The 18,426-nt window shown below is 36.1% G+C and overlaps 6 protein-coding genes across 6 annotated transcripts; 5 read left to right on the top strand and 1 right to left on the bottom strand.

Moving 5' to 3' along the window:
* Positions 1 to 4,096: 4,096 nt before the first annotated feature.
* On the top strand, positions 4,097 to 7,231 carry FA14DRAFT_180019 (uncharacterized protein; the record flags this gene model as incomplete). Its single annotated transcript, XM_025500978.1, has 8 exons — positions 4,097 to 4,724; positions 5,109 to 6,059; positions 6,313 to 6,533; positions 6,605 to 6,679; positions 6,753 to 6,821; positions 6,895 to 6,959; positions 7,031 to 7,058; positions 7,124 to 7,231. The coding sequence occupies 8 exons, from the start codon at positions 4,097 to 4,099 to the stop codon at positions 7,229 to 7,231; spliced, it is 2,145 nt and encodes a 714-aa protein (XP_025353670.1).
* A 2,148-nt stretch (positions 7,232 to 9,379) lies between these two features.
* On the top strand, positions 9,380 to 9,772 carry FA14DRAFT_109115 (uncharacterized protein; the record flags this gene model as incomplete). The annotated part of the gene is made up of 1 exon (XM_025495865.1): positions 9,380 to 9,772. A coding segment is annotated over one exon (393 nt), but the record flags the coding sequence as incomplete, so codon positions are not given.
* A 1,007-nt stretch (positions 9,773 to 10,779) lies between these two features.
* On the bottom strand, positions 10,780 to 13,173 carry FA14DRAFT_147205 (uncharacterized protein; the record flags this gene model as incomplete). The annotated part of the gene is made up of 3 exons (XM_025497343.1): positions 11,898 to 13,173; positions 10,882 to 11,789; positions 10,780 to 10,827 (listed from the first exon to the last, which is right to left on the bottom strand). Exons 1-3 carry the CDS (start codon positions 13,156 to 13,158, stop codon positions 10,780 to 10,782), a joined length of 2,217 nt encoding a protein of 738 aa, XP_025353668.1. The 5' UTR covers positions 13,159 to 13,173.
* Positions 13,174 to 13,352: 179 nt separating this feature from the next.
* On the top strand, positions 13,353 to 14,558 carry FA14DRAFT_124570 (carbohydrate phosphatase; the record flags this gene model as incomplete). Its single annotated transcript, XM_025496652.1, has 2 exons — positions 13,353 to 13,902; positions 13,978 to 14,558. Coding segments are annotated over 2 exons (1,131 nt in total), but the record flags the coding sequence as incomplete, so codon positions are not given.
* Positions 14,559 to 14,786: 228 nt separating this feature from the next.
* Positions 14,787 to 15,749, top strand: FA14DRAFT_125096 (methyltransferase; the record flags this gene model as incomplete). The annotated part of the gene is made up of 2 exons (XM_025496682.1): positions 14,787 to 15,506; positions 15,600 to 15,749. Coding segments are annotated over 2 exons (870 nt in total), but the record flags the coding sequence as incomplete, so codon positions are not given.
* Positions 15,750 to 16,181: 432 nt separating this feature from the next.
* Positions 16,182 to 18,275, top strand: FA14DRAFT_161255 (uncharacterized protein). Its single transcript, XM_025499033.1, has 2 exons — positions 16,182 to 16,682; positions 16,870 to 18,275. The coding sequence occupies exons 1-2, from the start codon at positions 16,217 to 16,219 to the stop codon at positions 18,039 to 18,041; spliced, it is 1,638 nt and encodes a 545-aa protein (XP_025353665.1). The 5' UTR covers positions 16,182 to 16,216; the 3' UTR covers positions 18,042 to 18,275.
* Positions 18,276 to 18,426: the final 151 nt, after the last annotated feature.

Here is an 18,426-nt window from a genome sequence, read left to right as displayed (position 1 = left end):
TTTATTTCTTATAAAATCTATATTTAAATAATATTTTAATTTTTTATTATAATTATTATAAGAAAATTTAATTTCTTTAATATATTTTAAATAATAGAATATATAGTTTATTATTTTTATATATATTATTTTTAGATTTATTATATTTTTATTTAATTAATTAATAAAATAATATATATTTAATTTTATATTATTAATAATCTATAATAATAAACTAACTTTTTTTTAATATTTATTTATATTATTATTTAATAATAAGATATTAATTTATATTTTTAAATAATTATAATTATTTAATTAAAAAACTTTTTTAAAATAAATTTAATTAATCTTAGATTTTATTAATAATTTTTTAATATAAATTATCTAATTAATTATTATAATTAATTAATTATTATTAAATTTTCTTTATATATAAAATCTTAAAACTTATAAAATATAATTTAAATTTTTTATTATAAAGTTTATTATTAATTTTTTTTTTATCTTTTTAATCTTAATCTTATTTTTAATATCTATAATAATAAAAAGATTATTTATATAAAGATATAAGATTATATTATTTCTTATAAATATATTTTAATTTCTATTTAAAATTTTAAAGTTTATTTTAAATAATTATTTCTTTATTATATTATATTAATATTTATTAATTTATTTTAAATTATAAATATTTTTATTAAACTTATAAATTAAGTTTTTATATTTATATTTAAATAATTAGATTATAAATAGTTTTTTTTAAAGTTTATTATTAAGAAATATAAAAATTATATTTATTTAATATATTTCTTATTTCTTTTATATTATTATAATTAATATTAATTTAATTATTTATATCTTTATAATAAATAAAAATATCTTATTAAAATCGATTTTTATTATTTATATAAAACTTTATATTATAAATTTTATTTTATATTTATTAATCTTTAAATCTTTTTTTTATTTAATATAAAATATCTATTTTATATTTATAAGTTTTTTATCTTTTAATAGTTTATTTAAGATTTAAATATTATTTTATTTTAAATTATATAATTCTTTTTTTATTATTTTTTTTTATTATAATTAATCTAATTTTTATTAAACTTTATTAAATAATTTAAGATTATTTATAAGTTTTATTATATCTTTTATATTTTTTATATATAAAAATAATATATAATTATTTAATCTTTTAAATATTTTAATTTTATATTTTATTATATAAATTTTATTATTTATTTTATTTTTTAATATTATTTTTAATAATAAAAAAATAAGATTATTAGATATAATAGATAAATTTAATAATATAGATTTTTCTTTATTATTTAAATTTAATATTTTATAAATTTTATATTTTTTCTATTTAATTAAATCTTTATTATTTATAATTATTATATATTTAATTAATTTTTTTTTATTTATAGTTTTATTAAAATTATTAAAAATTAATTAATTAAAATATATTTAATCTTTATTAAATTATATATTTTTTAATTTATAGATTTTAAAATTATTATTTAGATTAATTAGTTTTTAACTTTTTAATTTTTCTTTAAATCTTATAAATATTAATTTAATTAATCTTATTATAAACTTTATAATATAATTATTTATTTTTATATAAATTATATATTTAAATATTTTTAATATATTAAGATCTTATATTATTTTATTATATTATTTTTTATAAAATAATTTATTATCTTTTTTAATTATTTAATTATAAATTTATATAATATATTTTATAGTTTTATTTTATAAATTTAATCTTATCTTTATTTATATAAATATAATTTTTATTATTTTTATAATTATTTTATTAAATCTTTTTATAATATTATTTTATTAAAATATATAAATTTATATTATTTATTATTAAATATTAAAATTTATTAATATACTTTTTAAGATAATATATTTTTTTCTTTTATTATTATATAATATTTTAAATTTTTTATCTATCTATTATTTAGATTAAAATAAATATTAATTTAAAAATATATTTTAAATTTTACTTTTTATTTTTATTAGATATAAATTTATTTATCTTATATAATTATTTATAAATATTATAATATATATTTATTTATTTAATAATTTTTTTATTAATCTTATAATATCTATATATATATTAAATCTAAAAGATATTTAATCTTTTTAATTTTTTTATTAAAAAAGAGTTTAATTTATTTTTCTTTTATATATATATATTATATTAATCTTTATTAGTTTTTTAAGATATTTCTTTATCTTTAATTTTTATTAATTTAATAATTATAATAATTATATTTTATAAAATATATCTTAAATATTTATATTAAAACTTATTTTTTTATTTTATAAATAGTATAATAAAAAATATTTTAAATTTTTTAATTAATAAATATTTTAATTTATATTTATAAATTTTATAATAGATTAATTTATTTAAATTATTTTATTTAATTATAATATTTTAATAATCTTATATTATATAAATATCTTTATAATTTATAATTAAATCTTTTAAAAATAATTTATAAAAAAATTTTAAAATTTAAAATATATTATTTAATTTAATTAAATATCTATTTTTAAATTTTAAATATATCTTTTTTATTTTTAAATATTTTATAAATATATTATTAATAATTTTTATTTTTATAATTTTTTCTTTAAGTTTTATAAAATCTATCTTCTATTAAATTATATATTAATTAATATTTAAATTAAATAATTAAATATCTTTATCGATTATTAATAATTTTATAATAATTATAATTATTATTATTTTTTAATTTTTATTATTTTTATCTTTTAGATTATAATTATAATATTTATTATTTTTATATTTTAACTTATTATATATATAATATTTAATATTTTTTTTTTTATAATTATTCTTCTTATTTATTTATAAATATTAAATAATTATTATAAAAGTTTTAATCTAAATATTATAATTATTAATATTCTTTATAAATACTTTTTTTAAATTTACTTTTTTTATATTAAGATTTAAATCTTATATTTTATTTATTATTTTATTTAATAAAAATCTTATTAAATCTTTAATAAAATCTAAATTTTATTATTTAAGATTAATTTTAATCTTTTATATTAAAATATAATATATTATTATTTTCTTATTAAATATATATTTTTTATTATTTAATCTATAAATAAATATAAATATTATATCTTTATTATTAAATATACTAGTTTATATCTTTATTTTATTAATCTATTTAATAATAAATATATTTTAATCTTTTAATATCTAAGTTTTATCTTATTATAATTAATTAAAATTATATCTTATTAATATTATATTATATATTATTTTCTTATTAAATATATCTTATAAACTTTTTTAAATTTTTAATATCTCTATATCTTTATTAATTTAAATAATAACTATATTAAATAATATAATAACTAATAAGTTCTTTATATAATTCTTAATATCTTTAAAATCTTATTCTACTTTCTCTTTATTAATAATAAACTCTACTATTATCGGTTTATCCTTTTTACTATATATATAAAGCTATATAATACTTCTTAGTTTCGATACCTTTAATATTTATACTATCTTACTTCTCTAAGTAATATAGTTTCGACTATCTTTATCTAATTTAGAGATCACCTCTCTATCTAACTTACTTGATTTAGTAGGGTCTATCATAGCACGGTAATACTATTTATAACTATAAATCTATTAGATATCCTATATTTAATATAAGCTAGATATACTTGGGAATGATGATAGTATTAGATAGAATATAAATATATACACTTTTACCTAACACCGAACGTCGTATAACTTGCTTTACCAGCAAACATAATTACACACTTGTGCAGCATAATTGTTCTATACACGTGGGAACATCCCGCGATTCGGGATCTACTAAGAAGCGGTAGTTCCGCTACCGCGAACCCCGCTACACACTAACACTTTCTCCAACACCTCTTTTGCGTACGAAGCGAGTTTTCTGTTTGTTGTTTGCCCCGCTCTGATGACCATTTCCTACAAAGCCCCGTACGTGTGCATGATGAGGTAAAGGCAGAGTTTTATATCTGCTGTCCTATTCCATCATATTGTCTTTTTTGTCTGCATTAAAAGATGAACTTATACAATCTCGTATATTTCTCATTGCTTCATTTTCCCGTTATTTCCATTGCTAGTGATATTCAAGTGCACAATCACAATTATAATGTTGATGACTTTTCATGGTTTACGGAAAATGATAATATCGTCTCACCCGAACACTTACAACTACCGAATGAACTAAGCTCGCTAAAAGCTCGACATCAAGCACAAATGAGCGGAAAGACTAAGCAGAAAGTGACGCAAGGTTCAAACAGAAGACGCAGCCATGAGTACTTTAATACTGTACTTCAAAAAACGGAAGGAGAATTAATAGAAGCAAATAAGATTCTAGAAGAGGCAAGAAAGACCGGTAAGGGCTCTTTAAGCAAGCCGAAAAGTGCTGTCCAAACAGATCAAGCAATCAGAGCAAAGCAAAAAAGAGACGATCTAGTAAAACAAGGCGGGACACAATACGAGGAATTCAAAAAGATGCGAAGAAATAGAGAGAAAGCGAGAAGAGAAGCACGTACGCCAGAACAGAAAGAAGTTGATAAAGCTAAGAAGAAGTTGAGGGCGAGGATCAGGAGAAATTGGCTCAAACTTCCAGGCAATGAAGCCGAACGTGAAGCTAAGAGATTGAAAAATCGTGCCAGTGTCAGTCGTTATCATGCAAAGGCGAGATTCGCGGAATAGTGTACTGCTCATAGATCAGAGGGAAGCCTAGAGCCCGTTATGCTCACGATCAATACTACAACAAATCCGCAAAAGGAACCTTATCAACAGTGTGCAAATATATCACTTAGACCTTGCTGGCTCTTTTGTGTACAGGACAGTGCTTTGTGTCTTACTTGCCCCGTTATAATCCCTGTATGATACACATAAGAAAGCTCCGCCGCGAATTTTTCACAGCAATGGTTGTAAATGTCTAAACAAACTTTCACCCTTTTTACTCAATGCTTCAAATTTTTTTCCACAATATATCACTAACACATACCGGAAATGAATTTATACAGATATACCTGCCTTTTATTACTTTATCTTCCAGCTACTTTTGCTGCTAGTGATAGCGTACATGATTTCAATCTCGATGACTTTTCATGGTTCACAGAGAATGATAATATTGTGTCTCCCGAACAAATGTACTTACCGAACGAGCCAAGTTCTCCAAAAGTACAACATCAAGACCAGGTAGGAGGAAAGATGAAATTGAAGCAGGGTGCAAAGAGAAGAGATGGTACAGAACACTACAGTGCTCTAACTGAAGGGACGGAAGGAGAAGCAAATGAAAGGTCGAAAGAAGCAAGGATGACAAAGCCAAAAATGTTTGCTGAAAATGATAAAGCAGTGAAAGAAAGACTTAAAAGAAAAGAGCTAGCAGGAAGAGGTGGTAAAGAATACGAAGAATTTTTACGAGAGCGGAGAGATAAACAAAGAGCACGAAGGCAAGCACTTACGCCAGAACAACACGAACTTGAATTGGCCAAACAGAGGGACAGAGACCAAAAGAAGAGAGACCGGCTCAAACTTCCAGGTAATGAAGCCGAACTGGAAGCCAAGAAAACTAAAAGTCGTGCATATCATAATCAGAGAAAAGAAGAGATGAAATTGAAGCAAGGCGCAGAGAAAAAGCATGGCCCAGAAAACTACAATGCTGTACTTGAACGGACAGAAGGCAAAGCAAAGGAAGCAAGCGAAAGGCTTCTGGAAGCGAGATTGACTGGAAAAGGTTCATTAATAAAGCCAAAAACGTTTCTCGAAGAGGGTAGAGCATTAAAGCGTAGACTGAAATGTAATGAGCGAGCGACGAGAGGTGGTAAAGAATACGAAGAGTATTTAGAAAGACGAAGAAATCAACAAAGAGCACGAAGGCAAGCACGTACTCCAGAACAACAAAAACTTGTGAGAGCCAAAGACAGGATAAGAGAACAAAAGAGGAGAGACTGGCTCAACCTTCCGGGTAATGAAGCCGAACTTGAAGCTCAAAGAACTGCAAGTCGTGCGAGATATATTCGCCACTCTGCAAAGACGAGAGGGGCAAAGATTTAGTGTACTGCAATAACGCCTTTTTTACGTTTCGAAAGATGAAAGCCCCGTGAAAGCTGTGAATTTCTACCGTACCCAAATTGCATAGATTGCAAAAATTTCTTCTTTGCTTCTGTTGTTAATTTTACCATTATCCAAAATGAAATCATCCCTACTATTGCACATTCTAGCATTTATCATCACCTTTCAACGACGTTGTCATTCAGTCAATGATGCACCGGGAAGCTGGAATTCCATCACACGTTCAATGTCGAAAGAAGAGATTGAAAAACTGAAAAAGATGGCGATTCCTTCATACCCGCAAATCACTGATCACCCGACAAATACAGCCAATCGACCAGTTATTCTAGAAAGTGCAATTGCAGGAACAATCACGGCTACTTCACCAATCACCGTTGGAAGTGCGAACGTTCGGCCTCAAGAAAAGGTTCGTTTTGAGGAAATAGGACTATACCTTTGTGCCAGCTCTTTCTCACTTTTTTAATTTTGCCTCCTCAGACAAAAGCCAAAACGTTGAGCCAACATCCTGCCACGGTTGCAAGACGTGAACGACTTGCAAGGCTCAAGGAACAAGTGAGTTTAACGGTCAGAAATGGCTAATGATTCTGATTCTTATCATCTTCACTTCCTTTGCTCTTTATGACAGGATCCTGATGCTTATAAGGCAATTAGAAAAGCAGCAGTTGCGAGAGAGACACGCAGAAAGAGAAATTTCGTATGTTCCCGTGTTCGAATACGTTGCGTAATGCTCTATAGCATTTCTGAAACTTTCTTCTTTTTTCTCCCAGACTCCCCTACAAAAGGCGATTAGTAGACATAAGAGCAAGTTATATATGCAAGAAAGAAGAGCTCGGTAAGTCAAGTGCGCGGCAAAATTCAATCTTTTCTTGCTCGATAATCTGATTTCTTTTCGCCCATTCTTAGACTGAATTCACCTGGCAACGAAAAGCTTGTGAGTGACAATTTGCAGAAATGTTTCATCTGACCATACTATCTGAACAATGGTTGCATCCGTAGAAAGAAGAAGCTAAGGAAAGCTCCCGAAAGGCCAGTAATAAGTATAATGCAAAGATGAGACAGAAGGATAAGGAATTGAAGGATAAGCAGCATCAGCAGCAGCAATAGCGGCTAGACAGGCTTGACACTGCACAAGAGAAGTTCCCACAACGAACAATTCCTTCCGTCGTGTAAATGGTGTTCTATAGATAGTAGACCCTGCATTCTTTTTACCTTTCCCTGCCTGCATAAGGATGCAGCGGTACTATTCATGAAATAAACCGGGTGATGGAAAAGGGTAAGCTTTAATCTACTTTCCCAAGCCACAGGAGAACACTTTTTTAAGATTGAATCTTCCATCAGTTGCATTAGCGTAAACGATGAGCAGATTATACTCATCATTGAATGTGATAACCTTTAACCCATTTATTCTTACGCTTACCGCTTTATTTTTGCTGCAGACGCGTACATGACAGCATGCTCATCCTTCTATCCGTTGGAGCTAATTTGTATCTCTCAATAGATAGATGATAATCTCGGCCCCTCTGATTAAGAGCTTGGACCCATCAGAATAAATGCGTTGATCTTTTCTTTTGATTCCCCGCAATCTTTAGCCTTGATTGCTGCTGAATATGTATGTGTAAAGTGTGGGAAATGCTTTACCCCTCGGAATAGCGTGACGGAGTGCGCCACCAGAACAAGACAAGCCGATCAATCATCATTTGATGCCGCTTAAAGGTTGAACAATCAACCACCAACACTTGCGGCCAATTTTTTAGTTCCATGCAGCGAGCGAGCTTTATTTTTAAATATAAATCAAACGCCATACGCCCATTGTAGAAGCAAGGAACAAAGGCATTTTAACAGTCTACGCGTTCGTGCTTGTGCCGCTTGCTGTGTGGTATGATGGTATGCTTGGCTTATTTTGCATTGTTGTTGTGTGTGTGTGTGTTTTGACGCGTGCAATTGAGTGAGTACCCCTGTCTGTTTTTTATACATTAATACCGAAATGGTTATGTATGCATCTTATACGCTATTCAACATCAATAAAGACAATTTAGCGTCCTCCCCCCAGATGGGTTTTACTCTCTCTCTCTCTCTCATTACCATTTCAAAGTAACAGGAGGAACGATTTGCATCATTTTTGACCCGCAAAGCATTTCGTCATCCCCCCACCATAACAAAACCGCAATCTTTTGCCGCTGGCTGTGGCTTTTCTACTTCTCGTTCTCCTTCCGTCTTGGAACGGTGTTTTGATCAAATAGGAGGCAAAAGAAACGCTTCATTTGACGGAGCCGTTGGGCGTGTTTTACTCAGCATTCACAATTTCTCCTTTTCCGAAGGAATTTCATTGCATTTAACAAGTGGAAGGCAGAAAACAAAACAAAAGAATAATGCAAACAATTTAACTCTTTTTGTTCTTCAAACAGCAGACAAAAACAAGTACGGCATCCTTGTCCGCCGTCCATTCACTCTCCACATTGATTCTAGAAAAGAGAGTCATACACTTTGCACGGATCGATCAATCAAATATAGAGTCAATATACAATAACAATCACGCCGCTTTCATACCCTCTTCAGTTCAACTCCACTCATTTCCCTTCTCTGTCATCATCTTGACGTCAGCATTTCCAGACAGATTCGACAATGTCTTCTGCCGCTACAATGACGTCAACTCATGGCTTGACAACTCCTGTCTATGGCGATGAGAATGGATCGACTAATGTTTCAAGACAATCTTCTTTTAGGAGCCAGTCAAAATTACGAGAAATTTTGCGAGATCAAAGTAGAAGAGAGGAGGTAAATCAACAAAGACAACAAGGTACAATTGACGATCCAGTATATTCCAACAATCTACCCTCTTCTTCATCTTCATCATCTGCTGCCATCCAATCACTTCAAATGGCAGGTCAAACGCATGAAAGGGTAAGAAGACCTTCATTGGTATCATCAGTAAGCGCAGTCGTACTGGGGACATCGGATCGTGGCAACAAACAACGTAGAGAGTTGAGTCCCGTCAACAAAAATACAGAGGGAACCCCAAGCGGGATCCAGAGCTTACATACAATCAAAACAAACACACCCACTCATGGATCGCCACCTTCAGCGATGCAGAGGCAAGGTTCATTGAGAAAAGAATACGGCAGAGGACAAGAATTAGACGGCATTCCAGCAAGTCCACCTGGCGCAGTAAACATTTCAGCTGAAAGTGTGGCACCTTCTCGATTGACAAGAACACAATCTAGCGTAACAAATTTGAGCGGAGGAGTAGATTTGAAAGTCGTCATCCTTGGTGCACAAGGTGTTGGGAAAACATCGCTTGTGCATCGTTATACGTCTGGTCAATTTAGTGCTTCTGCCGTACCGAGCACAATCGGAGCAAGCTTTTTGACAAAGAAGTTGATCGTGGATGGAATCAAAGTGCGCCTACAGCTATGGGATACAGCAGGACAGGAAAGATTCAGAAGTATGGCACCGATGTATTATCGTGGAGCGAATGCGGCCGTTATTGTTTACGATATTACCAACCCACACAGCTTTGAGGATGTAAAGACGTGGATTGATGAATTACGTCAGAATGTTCATTCAGATCTGGTCATCCATATCGTTGGCTCAAAAGCTGATCTGTCTTACGCACGTCAGGTTGATCTGAATGATGCAAGACAAGCAGTTGCTGAATGGACCAACCCTAATCCTATCCCAAGCGTGGATCCAACTGCATTTTCCCAATCAAATCTGAGCCCGCCATCCAACTCATTCTTTGGCAGTCGTCGAGGCCTATCACAAACACCGCCAAGTCCTACTTCCAGTCCACCTGCTTCACCCGGCACAGGCATCATCACCTCTTCAACCGGTTCGCGAATTCCGGTTCTTGGATCTTTATCAGCTCTCACTAAGTCATCTCGTATTCTAGACCGACAGGATAATGATGGAGATCGTGCTTCGAATCCTTCAACATCATCCTCAAACGGTGGCAATGGCAATGCAGTCGTTCTTTCACCACCTGCACAAGAATGGGACTTCATTGAAGTGAGCGAAGTTAGTGCAAAGGATAACGAAGGTATTGAAGATGTTTTCGTGGGAATTGCGACCCGATTGGTTGAACGTAAAGAAGAATTGGAAGCAAGGATCGCCGCACGTAAGAGACGTGAACGTGAAAGTGTCTTTCTTACAGAAGAGAATGCACCTGCAGGATATTCTAGTGATCGTCCCAATAACCAAACAAGTTCTGGATGGTGTTGTTGAGCAAATCAACATTACATGGCAACGTATTACAAATTTTAATGACATTTACGCACAAGCTACGACACAAAACAATTTTATTAGAACCCATTATGAATTATTTTACGAGCATAACAAGCATGCATTTATTTCTACGGCGACGATGAACACAAATCGCATTCGCCGATTTATTCGATTTCTTCTTTTTCTATTTGCACATATCTTTTCTTACAATTTTGCCTTATGCACACACATATAATCTTTCCGCACGATAAACAGCCGCCGTACACTTTTTGAATCTTTGTCTTGTCCAATCTGACTCTGGAAGTCATCACCATCAGCATCATCATTACCATGTTGTAAATTCATTTATTTGTACAAATACACAAAAAATTTGATTGGCAGATTATCATTTCCATTTGTGATAAAAGTACAATGACTTGTTGGAATGTAGGTCATGCTTTGCGTAAACCATATTGTGCTAACACCTCATCTTTCCTTTTCTGGACAATATCAACCGATGGCGATTCTGCACCTTCGTTGGGCACATCAATCACGTCTGGACTGCCAAACAACAAATCTCGACCCATGTTTGATTTCGGGAAAGCCAAAACATCTCGAATGGAAGCAGAACGACAAAGGATGCTCATCAATCTGTCCAAGCCAAGAGCAATGCCGGCATGTGGTGGAGCACCATGAGAAAGAGCACGTAAAAGATGATCAAAACGCTGAACTTCTTCTGGCGAAAGTTGTAACATGTTTTGCAAAATTCGTCGTTGTAATTCTGCATCATGTATACGAACACTTCCACCTCCGATTTCCACTCCGTTTAAGACGAGATCATAATGTTGACCTTTGATTGACGCAAGCGCACGTTCGTCCGATTCTCCTCGTGAGTGTCCATCACCCTGCAAGAGTGACATGACTTTTTCCGTATCTTCCGCTTTTGGACTTGTGAACGGGTGATGAGAGCTACTCCATCTACCTTTTGCTAAGAAAGCTTTGTCTGGATCAGCTCTGGTGAATAGAGGGAATTCAATCACCCAAAGGAATCTCGGTTTGCATTCATCTAGTGACTTTTCCAGAAGTCCATTAGCTTCAATTTCAGCCATCAAGAATCGACGAACATCACCTAAACTTGTGGAACCACCCTCAATCTGAGCAGAACGAGGAGCGACAAAAATGCACATCCGTTTACCTGGCTTCGCTGAAGCTGAAGCCCATTTTGCATCATGCTTCTTTGTGAACAGCTCTCCATTCTTCTTGGCTTCTTCAATCAGATCTGTCATTGACTCGACGGATACGTCTAAGGCTTCCACCTCATTTTGATCCAATAGATTGCGAATATGCTTTGACTTGCGCAATAGCAGCTTGACAGAAGCGTTGGGCGAGTCAGCTTCAACCCAGAATGCTTCAACTCCATTATTCCCAGATAGATTGTTTGCTTCCAACATACGATCGACATCTTTACGTGTGACTGTCTGTTCACCTTCCGGAGGGTTGAAGCAAAGGATTTCTACTTCCCCTTTTCGGTCTTCCTTCGACAGGTCCGAATTTGCTAGAAGAGCATCACTCAATTGCGTCACCTCTAAGCCATACCGCAAATCTGGCTTATCCGATCCAAATCTTCTCATTGCCTCATCATAAGTCATTACCTGGAAGCCATCTCCAATGATGGCACCCAACTCCGCCTCTCGTCCAGCCGCTTTCCAGATCGCTCGAATCATATTCTCGATCACATCACGAATCTCTTCGCCGCCCAAAGTCCAGCCTTTTGCTTTCTTACTTGATACTGGCTGACCTTGTACGAAACTCACCTCGAGATCGATCTGTGTGAATTCCGGTTGACGATCTTTACGTCCGCCTTCGTCACGAAAACATCTTGCTATTTGATAATAGCGATCCGTCACCCCACTTGCCATCAAGAGTTGCTTAGGTTGTTGTGGTGATTGTTGAAGTGCATAGAATTGCGGTTCCAGCTTAGATGATGGGTTGCTTGCTTGTGTAGGTAATCGAGTAGGTACGAGGTATTCTCTTGCACCTTCTGGTGTGGACCGTAGTAAGATTGGTGTTTCAATTTCATCAAAGCCTGCTTCATGTAGGTATTGTCTGACAGCCCAAGTCACTTTACTCCTTAGCCGTATATTATCACCTAGTCGAGTACTGCGTAGATCCAAATGTCGATTCCTCATTCTACTTTCCTCATTTGTTTCTCGATTGACATCTGTTGGATTGAATGGTAGGCTATCGGCTTGAACGCTATTCAGTACTATACATGAATCAACATTGAGCTCAAAACGTGCAAAAGCGTCTCTTTGTCCTGCATCCCCAGCAATACCAGCGTGGTTTTTCGAAGCCTTTTGATCTTTTTGTGGACGTTCTGCGAATGTACCTTCCACTTGTACTACTCCATGAACATTTGCACATTCCCACAGAGCGGGTATATCAAGCGACGAACTGCTGTCATCATTACGTACGATAAGCTGTATCCGACCTCGTCCACGTGGAAGGAGCAAAACTGCAAATGCGAGATGTTTTGAGATGATTCTTATTTGCGTTAGCCAGCCAGCCAATGTTACTCTTTGACCTGGTTGAATGTCGCGTAAGTCCTCTATGGAAGTCAGCCTTTTGCTGAGAATTCCCGATGTTGGCAATGCCGAAGTCGAGCTCGATGCATGCGATTCGTTAGAAGATGAGAAACAACACCTTGAAGTGACGAATGAGCGCGATATCTGATACCTTTGCCCAAATATACATATGTCTTGTTGAAAGCTTGTGCTACATCTTCTGGTACCATGCAACAAGGCAGCCTGTCTTGATAGCTGCCGCAACATGGTGTTATGTTGTTGATGGACGGGAAGAAAGAGGATTCATATGCTTAAATGCATTGACCATACACGACTATAGAATGGGAAGAAAAATAAAAAAAAAGATTAAAAATATACTATAAGCGTGGGGGAGATTAAGTCCGAGTAAGATTAGGGACAATGAAACTTTCTTCTTAACACCATATTGTAGAGCATCTGCAATGATTCCATCAATAGCTACATCGTTTGATCCTGCTCAAGCTGTAGGACAGTCGTTGCAAGATGGACCAATCGACTTGGAGGTTATCCACGACTTTGCTGTAAATGTAATACTGAGAGCAGGTGCATTGTTACGAAAGCATACACTCTTACGAGCATCACAGTCACGACAAGAAAGTCAAAGTATAGCAAGTACATCTGCATTGCACGATACAGAAGTGAAAGCATCACAAGTAGATCTGGTGACAAAAGTGGATATTGCATTGGAGGACTTTATTCGTCAAGAAATCCAAAACGCTTTCCCGAATCATGAAATCGTAGCAGAAGAATCATTCGGAAAGAATGCAGATGTAAAGCAAAGTTGGAAAAGAGGTCGTGGTCCAACATGGTTTGTGGATCCATTAGATGGTACATTGAATGCAACCCATCTTTTTCCATTGCATTGCATTTCAATCGGATTTGCATGTTCGCACAAGCATTCAGACTATCAAGAGCCCATTTATGATGATGCTCTTGTGGGCGTAATCTATGCACCTTCTATGGGCGCAACAGGTACACTTTGGAGTGGAGCGAGAGGTCATGGGGCGTATCTCAGCTACCCTGCAAAGCTACCAAAGACCGCAGAAGAGAAAGCGAGCATCGCACATGGCTGCTCATTATCAGAATTGAAGCAGCCCTCAAATGATCTTGAATCTTCATTCGTACCAGCCCAACGTCTGCCACTGATTGCACATCCATTGCCTTCAAATGCACCAAGCGGCATTCTATTTGCGAGCGAATGGGGTAAAGATCGCAGGAGAGGGCAGAATGGACAAGGCAATCTATCAGGCAAGATGACAACGATGACAAATATGGCAGCTAATGATTGGCCAAAAGAGTCCGAGGGAGAAGATGCTCGTTATGTACACGGGATACGCAGCTTGGGGAGCTCTACTTTGGATCTTGCATTTGTTGCACAAGGTTCGATTGACGTTTTATGGGAAGGTGGTTGTTGGGAGTGGGATGTTTGTGCTGGTGTGGCTTTGTTGTTGGAATCAGGTGGTCTTTTGACTGATTCTAATCCGCCGCGGAAATCACATTCACCTTTTTGGCACGATGGCAATAGATTACCAAGAGCCGATCTGGGAGCTCGACGATTCTTGGCCGTCAGAGGATGTACGGACACAGAAACAGAAAAGGCTGTCGAAGCACAAGAGCGAGTCGCACGGCAAATATGGAGCAGGACGAGTGGATTGAATTATCATCGAGATGGTGTCCTGTACGAAGTTGATGAAGATCAGCTCAAGCATGGTTCTAAGGGAGAAGAACCCGCAAAAGCGACTTCCTCTGTGCGTGATTGGAAACACGATCCACTTAAAGAACGTAAACGTCTAACGAAAGAAGAGGCAAAAGCGAGAGAAGGAGATCAAGAGCAAGGCGAAGGCACTTTCGGAGGACGTTTGCTGGATGATGAAAAAGATCCATGGCAGTTCAATGCATGGGATCATGTAGAGCCACCGAAGGAATATCTGGATATGGTAGAGAACAAGCTGGCCACACAAGCACAAACGAAGCTTTCCATTGATGAGGCTGCAAAGTATCACGCAAAACCTGCCAATTATTGGAATGATTTTTATTCGATCCATGAGAATCGATTCTTCAAAGATCGAAGATGGTTGCATCTTGAGTTTCCAGAACTGATTGCAGCAAGCAAAGCGGAAGCTGGATCTATGCGAATTCTAGAAGTTGGTTGTGGTGCAGGTAATACCGTCTTTCCACTCTTGGAGTGCAATCAGAATCCTGATTTGGAGATTTTCGCATGCGATTATGCACCAGAAGCTGTGAATGTGGTGAAAAGCAATCCACTTTACAGTCAGCCGCCGCGCGGAAAATGCTTTGCAAGTGTTTGGGATCTGTCATCTACCTTGCCGAATGGGGAACCAAACTTACCTGAAGGCGTTGAACCTCACTCGTTGGATATTATTGTGCTCATTTTTGTCCTTTCGGCACTTCATCCCGATGAATGGCAAAAAGCAATCACCAATGTACGAACGATGCTCAAGCCAGGTGGACTGGCCTTGGTTCGAGATTATGGAAGGTATGACCTTCCGCAAATTAGATTTGGCAAAGGAAGGATGTTAGATGATAACTTTTATATACGGGGAGATGGAACACGGGTATACTTTTTCTTGCCAGAAGAGTTTCTACAAATTTTCAATGCATCTTCACCTTCATCTCTCACCACATCTACAGAGGAGGGAGATAAAGAGGTTGGCTTTTCAACATCCTCCTCTTCATCTTCAAAGGCTGATTTTACGACTTTACAACTTGCAATCGATCGTAGAATGTTACTCAATCGCAAAGAGAAGAAGCAAATGTTTCGTAATTGGCTTCAAGCTAAATTTCAATATACATCATAGACATTATCACAAAAATGATCGTTTGTACTTTTATTCAAATTGCATTCTATCCTTATCGCGATAAGCATTTCATTTCCCGAACCCACTTATCGGATCATCTTCACTGTTTTGTTTGTTAACCCTGGGGCAAATTCGCTTTCTTCTCTTTTGCCCCACCAGGAAAACTCCACTACAGAAGACGCGTTTTTCAGCTCTAGAGGAGTGTTGTTTGAATTATAGTCTAAAACGGTTAAATTAAGAAGATTTGTGATTTATTGTGTGTGTGAATTATGCGCAGCGCACCACCGCACGCACGCACTGCACTGCACGCACACCCGCACAGACGAGACACGGATGATTTGGATTTTATTGCTTTAATTCGCTAAATCCTTCTCCGGTTGATGGAATTGGGCAAGAGAGAGAGTGAATGCATCCGCATACTCAATACCATCATCTTATCATCATATACCAAAAAACAAACACAAAGTATGTCACTCACGCCAACAAAGTTCACTTGGGCTTCCGGACCAGGATCGGTAAAAGTAAAGGGAGATTGGGATTCATGGAAAGAGGAAATCGAATTACACAAAAAGGAGGATGGTTCGTTCGAAAGAGAAGTTCCACTACCGGAAAACAAGCGTATCCATTTCAAGTATATCGTTGATGGAAATTGGGTAACAAAGGAATCCGATCCAACTGTCAACGATGATGGAAATATTAATAATACAATCGACGTCGGTCCTGCACCAAAAGCTGAAAAATTGACCGAAGGCGTCACTGCTGCTACCGCTGGCGTTGGCGCTGCTGCTGCCGGCGCTGGAGCGGCTGCCGTTGCTGCTGTCAAGGGTAAGGAGAATGGTCAATCAGCCACAGCCTCCCAAGCACATCCATCCACAAACGAAAAGACAGCGCCTGCAGAACCCATCAAAGATGTAGCGGATGCAGATATTAGAAGTGAGTACCGGAGAATGATCTTGGCGTCGTGACGGGTTGGTAGCATCGTGCAGGCATGAGTGGAGAGATTAGTTGAAGATGAAGGAAGAGACTGGGACGTACGAAGAATAAGGGAATGAGATGAGCTACACCGCAAATTCTTACCTTTTAAAGTTCAAACCTCTAACTCACTTCTATTCATTTGCAGATTATCTCCCACATTCTCTCACAACTGCCACACATGCTGCCAAACCCGTCTTGGCAAGTACAATTGCAACAGTGACAGGTGCTGACATACTACGAGGCAATCCAGAAGAATTGCCAGTTTCCGATGCAGAAAAACAAGCAGTGCAAGCACAAGCAACCAAAGAACCTGCTTCGGTTGGTAATGCGATCACAGATGCATCCAAAGCAGAAACATCAAACGCAAAAGCTGGTGCAAACGCTGCTACAGCAGGGGCTTTGAACAACAAATTAGATGCACCTGCCGTTCCTGTCACAGATGCAGGTCATGCTGCCAATGTTGATGCTGCAAGACTTTCTGCCGGTAAAGAAGGAGGTGTGGCAGCCGGTGCAATTGCTTCAGCAGGGATCTCAACGACTCAAGCGACCTCTTCAGCTGTCAACGGATCTGCTCCAAAAGCCGCCAATGCTCCAGCTCCTGGCTCTTCCACAAAAGCTGACGCTACTGCCGCTGCTCCACCTTCAGCTGCCAATGCTCCTGCTCCTGCTTCTACAACCAAAGCAAATGCTCTTGCTGGTGCTCCTCCCGCAGCTGCAAATGCTCCCGCTCCTGCTTCTACAACCAAAGCAAATGCTCTTGCTGGTGCTCCTCCCGCAGCTGCAAATGCTCCCGCTCCTGCTTCTTCCACGAAGGCTGATGCTGTTGCCGGTGCTCCACCAGCGGCTGCCAACGCTCCTGCTCCTGCTTCTTCCACAAAGGCCGCAGCTGTTTCGGCTGCTCCAGCATCTTCCAAGGCTTCGAATGGTGCTGCTCCAGCCTTGAAACCTGAGACATCGGGTGTGCCAGCAGGTGCGATTCCCGTTGGATCCCAAGCTACAAACGGATCTTCCGCTGCCAAAGCTGAAAAGACTTTACCAACAGCTCCTGCTCAAGCTAGCAATGGATCGACGATCAAAAACGGAAGCAGTACGACCGATAACATCCCCACGAAAGCCGCCGCCGCTGCTCCTACCACACCCAAGAAGGCAGACACCGTAAAGGACAAAAAGGGTACTTTCCGTGGTCACTTCAAAGGTGATTCTGAAGCCGCTACTGGTGATACAAGCACAGGAAGTGCAGATGGATCACGTAGAAAGTCAAGCTTCTTTGGTAAGATCAAGCATGCACTCAGCCCACACAGTTCTCCAAGCAAATAATAAGTCTGATGACCCTATTGGTCGTTGAACTTCATTCTTCTTCTTCATTTTTTTGCTACTTTTGTATACCTCTTGCTTTTTTTTTGTGTTATTTAAGACGCCCTTTATTTTGCTTTTTTCTTCTCCTTCTTTTCATAATTGCCATCTGTTCCCTTGCTGTTTATGCATTCTACACTCAGAGATCAAGGTCTGTACATAACAAATGTCATAAATGCAGTGCTTTTCCTGGCTTATATTCTTCACTTAAGAGACCGGTTTCGATTTCAGTATACCTTGGTTAATTTTAGGAAGATAATTTCCGTGAGTAAGCTCTTCGTTGTCCTCTCTTTTGACTTGCAGAATAACGTCACCATGTCCCTTGGCTCCGAAAGTATTGCAAACGTGA

Source organism: Meira miltonrushii (genome assembly GCF_003144205.1).
Source record: "Meira miltonrushii strain MCA 3882 unplaced genomic scaffold FA14scaffold_3, whole genome shotgun sequence".
NCBI classification, from domain to species: Eukaryota; Fungi; Basidiomycota; class Exobasidiomycetes; order Exobasidiales; family Brachybasidiaceae; genus Meira; species Meira miltonrushii.
Note: the sequence above shows the minus strand (reverse complement) of the source record. Positions and strands in the feature narration are given on the sequence as shown.